The following is a 4,974-nucleotide window of genomic DNA, read 5'->3' on the forward strand; positions in this document are numbered from 1 at the left end:
CCCCCCGAGAGGTCGGGTGCCCGAGCCCTGCCCCGGAAGGGCCAGGCCGGAGCTCACCCAGGAGGGCTCGCCTCACCAGGACGGTGCCCAAGCTGACCCCTGCGAAGGCAGGTACCCGAGCTCGCTCCAGCAGGGCGGCCCCTGACCCACACCCCGCGCGGTGTCGAGCCCCTGCCAGCCGGGTGCCCCTGACCCGCTGCTCTCAGCCTCTGGCCCGCTCCCCGCCAAGCTCCCCGCACCCCGGGTCCCCTCCTTGGTGTCACCGCATCCCCACCCCTGGCCCAGGTTCTGAAGGCCGCCCTTTGGCCCAACCGTACAGCCAGAGGTTGTGGAGGTCTCCGTGGAACCGCGGAATCTGGCGCCAGCCGATGGGGGTGGGGGGAGCAGACAGGGCCCTGCTGCCGGAGGTGAGGCGGAGCTGCCCTGCCTGGGGGCCTGCAAGGCTGAGCCGTCGCCCACCCCCACCCCCAGGCCACTCCAGAAGCCCCTCTGGTTCTGGCTGGAGGAGCTGGGCAAAGTAGGCCACACTCTGAAAGCCACTCCGTACTGGCGGCGGGGGGGTGCACTGTGGGCCGGAAGATCCCCCAGACCCCCAGCACAGAGACCCAGCCAGCCCCTTAACCACAGGAGTCACCTACCTGAGCCGCAGTCGACAACCACTCTGCCCCTCTGTTTCCCTCTAAAAATGGGGCACTGAGACCAGCCCATGCTGGAGGGGAGGGTCCCTGTCTCCGGTTCCATGGTGGCTGTGTGCCCGAGACCCAGAGTTGTCTGTCGTGGAGGGGGAGAGCCACTTGTGGTCTTCTCCAAGAGCCAGATGGGCCCTAGGTCGCACGGCCAGGGGCTGGAGATGCCCCGTCCGGCATCCCCGTCCTCTCCCACGGGCCCTCTCAGGGCCGCCTGCCTCCTGCCCCATGACTCAGCACCTTTGCCCAGCACAGCAGGACTTTTGCCCCCTGCCCACTCCTCCAGCCTCCTGTTCAGATCCCTACGGGGTCTCCCAGCAACGCCTGCCCAGGATGCAGGAAGTCAGGGCCTCCAGGGGCCAGGGCCAGTCCCCCAGCAGGACTGGCACCCTGGACCCGTCCCGGGTCACGCTGCTCGTGTACGTGCTGGCAGCCCTGGAGCTCGCCTGCCTCTTCATGCAGTCCTCAGTCATGCCAGTGAGTACCCCTCCACAGGCAGCCTGGCCACCGGCATGCCCTCGCCGCCCCTCTCACCTTTCGTCTCCGCCCTGGTGACGGCCGGGGGTCGGGCCTCATGCTGCCCAGGCTCCTCGCGCTGGGGACCCCTTGCCATGCTGGAGCTAAGTTAAGGCACCTGGGAACTACGCCTCTGGACGCCCCTCTTCAGCACGTCCTGCGCTCTGGCTGCACCACCAGCTGTCCCCATGACAGCCCCCCTCCCCACGGCTGCCCTAGCGCCGTACCTCCTGCCCCACCTGGGGGCATTTGCCCTACGATCCGCCACCCCGACACCTGCTCAGCTCACTCTCTAGTCCCACTCAGGCCTCTGCTCAGGTCTCCTCCGGGGCGGGGCCCTCCCTCCAACACCTGCCAGGTACCCGGGGTCACTTGCCCTCCCGTCCTGGCTGTTCCGTCCTCATGCAGCTTGCCCACACCCCACATTGTACTTCATGGCACGAGATTATTTCTGTCTCTCCAGCCAGAATGTGAGGGCAGGACTGATCCAGCTCATTCTATGCCGCCTCCCTGGATCTGGAGCTCTGCCTGGCCATAGCTGCCCCTTGGTTTAAGTGGCCGTTGTGGCTTGCTGGGCCCGGACACCCACCCTCCTCCTCCGTGCACTCTTGTTTATTCATTCCACACCGCCCTGTGGGGTCTCACCCTCCTGGGGCGAGAGCACCCAGGGGACTTTGGAAGACCCAGAGCCCCAGAGATCCTTATCTGTCTGGTCCGGGTGGGACCACGGCGCTAGCCGCTGGCCACTCACCAGGAGACTCTGATGAGCAGCCTGGGCCCGGGGACCTGGGTGGGAGGGGGTATTGCCTTTGTCACAATTCCGGCCTTGGCAGGGCTCCCTGGCCAGACAGTGAGCCCAACTCCCCCGCTTCCCAAGCCCAGCTCACTTCCACCGAATGGCTTGGTCTGAGCCCTTTCTCCTCTCCTTGGCAGCCAGGTACCTTGCTGTCCTCAGCATAACATAGGTGACGACCATCTCTCCCTTGGAGAGTTGGTGCTGGGGCAATGAGAGAACAGCGGAAATCCTTAGCACGCAGGGCACAGAGCAGCTGCTGGCGCCACCTCTCCTCCCACTGGCTCTCCCAAGAGACGCATGTGTTTGTTCAACAAATGCTCGCAGGTACTCTGAGCACCTGGTCTCAGAACTCAGAATACCGCAGAGTGCAAAGGGCACCCCTGCCGCTGGCGGTCCTGGGTGTTGGTGACACCCACCGGCAGTAAACAGTGCATAGACTGTGCTGCAGGAAGGGCGCCGGGGGTGCTGAGGAACGTGGCAGGTTCGGGGTCAGCAGGGCCTCCCTGAGAAGGCGACCCTGAGCGAAGCCTTAAAAGAGACACGGGAGCGAGCTAGCCAGTGCAAAGGCCGTGGGGCAGCAGTGGGACAAGTGCTGGAGAGGGGAGAAGGAGCTGAGCCCAGGAGTTGCTGATGGATGGGATACAGGTGTGCGAAAAACAGGGGGCTCAGGGATGACACTGCGGATTTGGACCTGAGCCCTTGGAAGGGTGGACACATCAACGGTGGGGCAGAGGAGCTGGTCTTGGAGGGAGACCGGGAGTCAGTTCTGGACATGCTGAGCTCCAGGGGCTTTTAGACACCACGTGCAGAGCCAGAGTAGGATGGGATTTGCCCTCGCCCATCTGAGGTGAACCCCAAAGAGGGGAAGGAGGGGCCCGCAACTGCCTGCACTGAGTACCGAGTCCCTGGAGCCTGGACCCAAAGCCCCTGTTGGGCTCCCCGCTACAAGATAAGCAGCCGGTCAGCCCAGGGCCGCTGAGCGCCAGGGCCACGGGTCCCCCCACGTGCACTGCGGAGTGGTCAGAGCCAGACCCGCAATCCCCTCCCACCCTGCTCAGGGCTACCCCTCCTACGCCCTGCCCACGGAGGACCCCAGATTGCAGATGCTGGGGTCCTTTCAGGCCCTTCCCGTGGACCCCGCCTATGTTTCAGTACCTGTCCCGGAGGCTGGGCCTGGACTCTGTTGCCTTCGGCTACCAGCAGACCATCTTTGGCGTGCTTCAGCTGTTGGGCGGGCCCGTGTTTGGCAGGTACCATGGGGCAGGGAAGTTTGGGGGCCCTCACCCCACGATGATCCAGGCCCGCCCTTTGGAGGTCATGGCCTGGGTTACGCCAGGTTCCCAAACCTCACACTGGGCCCCACTAGAGAGATGGCAGCCGCTGCTTCACGGACGGCCAGCCCGCAGCACAGAGCGGCTTTAGTCCCTTTAAGACTGGGTTAAGCCCCTGCTCCCAGGGTATCTCCACCCCTAACTTCCACGAATTCTGGTTTGTGGCCAGACCCAGAGAGAGGATTTAATTGGTGAGACCCTCATGGCTATAAATGCGCCGCCCCACTGAGCCGGGGGGGGGGGTCCCACCAGCAACTTTTCTGGAAAAGAATATTCTGGGGACTGGAACCCCCCAGACTCCCGCTAGCCTCAGCGGGGGCACTGGGCTCAGGGACGTGACAGCAGACATCCTCCCGCAAAGCCTGCCATGGACAGATCAACGTGGCAGGAGTCAGATTTCTAGAGTTACTCCACAGAAAAGAAGAGTCTCCAGACCCGGTAACATCGGACAGAGCAGAGGCCCCGGGGTGGGGTGGGGTGGGGTGGTTTCCCAGGCTTGAGCCTGGGAAGCGCTTTCTGTAAAATAAGCACATGCCCTTGGTACATTTGCATCCCACAAGTTATTCACATAGGCGTGGGAATGACCGTGTGGGTCAGACCCCCCCGAGGTCACTGAAAACTGTCTCACTGGAAGGATGGAGAAACAGGCCCTGAGAGGAGGCAGCCCAGCAGCCCAGCAGGGCCCCGGGCGCCCCCGCCCACCCTTGCAGCACCGGGCCTCCCTGATCAGCGCCGTGGGGGCACTGCGGCCCGGTTCCCTGGCAGTCCCAAGGGGTTGTTGTGGGGCCGAGGAGCGGGAAGCCTGCCTCACACCTGTGAAGGTCACAGGTGTGGGGCCCCCAGGTTCGCAGACCAGCGCGGGGCGCGCGCAGCGTTCACGCTCTCCTTCCTGGCGTCCTCAGCGCTCTACCTGCTCCTGGCTGCCGCCTGCAGCCCGGCCCTGCCCGGCGTGCCCTTACTCTTTGCCTCGCGCCTGCCCGGCGCCCTCATGCACACGCTGCCAGGTAGGGCGCCTTCCGGCCTGCTGGAGGACTATGAGTGGGGCGGGAACGGGTCGGAATAGCCAGGGCCAAGGGTGGGACCGGAGGGAGGCGGGGGAGCTTGGTGTGGGCGTGGCCTGAGCCAGGGGTTGGGGCGGAGACCACGCCCAGGGTGCCGGTCTAGTCTGGAGCACAGGACCGGGATGGAGGAGTGATGCGGGGGCGTAGCCCGCGGAAGGGGGTAGGTCCGAGGTGAGGAATAATGGGGTGTGGCCTGTGCCGCGACCAGGGTGGGGAGCACGCGGCCTGGGGACACGTCGGGGTCCCGCGGGTGATGTGGGGGGGTGGCTGGCGGTGGGGGCAGGTCAGAGGAGTGGAGTGGTGTGAGGGCGTGGCCTGTGGCTTGGGTCTGGGGTGCGGGGATGGCGAGGCGTGGCCTGGGTCCGTAGGCCACAAGACGGTCGGCGAGGGGGCCGCGCTTGTCAGCACCCCCGTCCCACCCCGTAGCCGCCCAGATGGCCATCACGGACCTGTCTGCGCCTGAGGAGCGGCCCGCGGCCCTGGGCCGGTTGGGTCTGTGCTTCGGCGTTGGCGTCATCTTCGGCTCCCTGCTCGGCGGGACCCTGAGCAGCACGTGCGGGTGAGTGTCCGGGGCGGGGCCTCAG

General features: G+C 65.5%; 1 protein-coding gene across 2 annotated transcripts in view; it reads left to right on the forward strand.

Moving 5' to 3' along the window:
• The window catches only part of SLC67A1 (solute carrier family 67 member 1), a 22,834-nt gene continuing 17,860 nt past the window's right edge, over nt 1-4,974 (forward strand). Inside the window, exons 1-5 of one of the 2 annotated variants that reach the window (XM_024748939.1) lie at nt 1-111; nt 973-1,163; nt 3,151-3,248; nt 4,173-4,333; nt 4,817-4,949. In XM_024748939.1, the coding sequence (XP_024604707.1) occupies nt 1,020-1,163; nt 3,151-3,248; nt 4,173-4,333; nt 4,817-4,949 (536 nt within the window). In that variant the 5' untranslated portion in view covers nt 1-111; nt 973-1,019. Of the gene's footprint in view, nt 112-838; nt 1,164-3,150; nt 3,249-4,172; nt 4,334-4,816; nt 4,950-4,974 lie in introns of those variants that run through there. The other variant, XM_024748938.1, reaches the window with a different exon arrangement.

Source organism: Neophocaena asiaeorientalis, unplaced genomic scaffold (genome assembly GCF_003031525.2).
Source record: "Neophocaena asiaeorientalis asiaeorientalis breed wild unplaced genomic scaffold, Neophocaena_asiaeorientalis_V1.1 scaffold43, whole genome shotgun sequence".
NCBI lineage: Eukaryota > Metazoa > Chordata > Mammalia > Artiodactyla > Phocoenidae > Neophocaena > Neophocaena asiaeorientalis.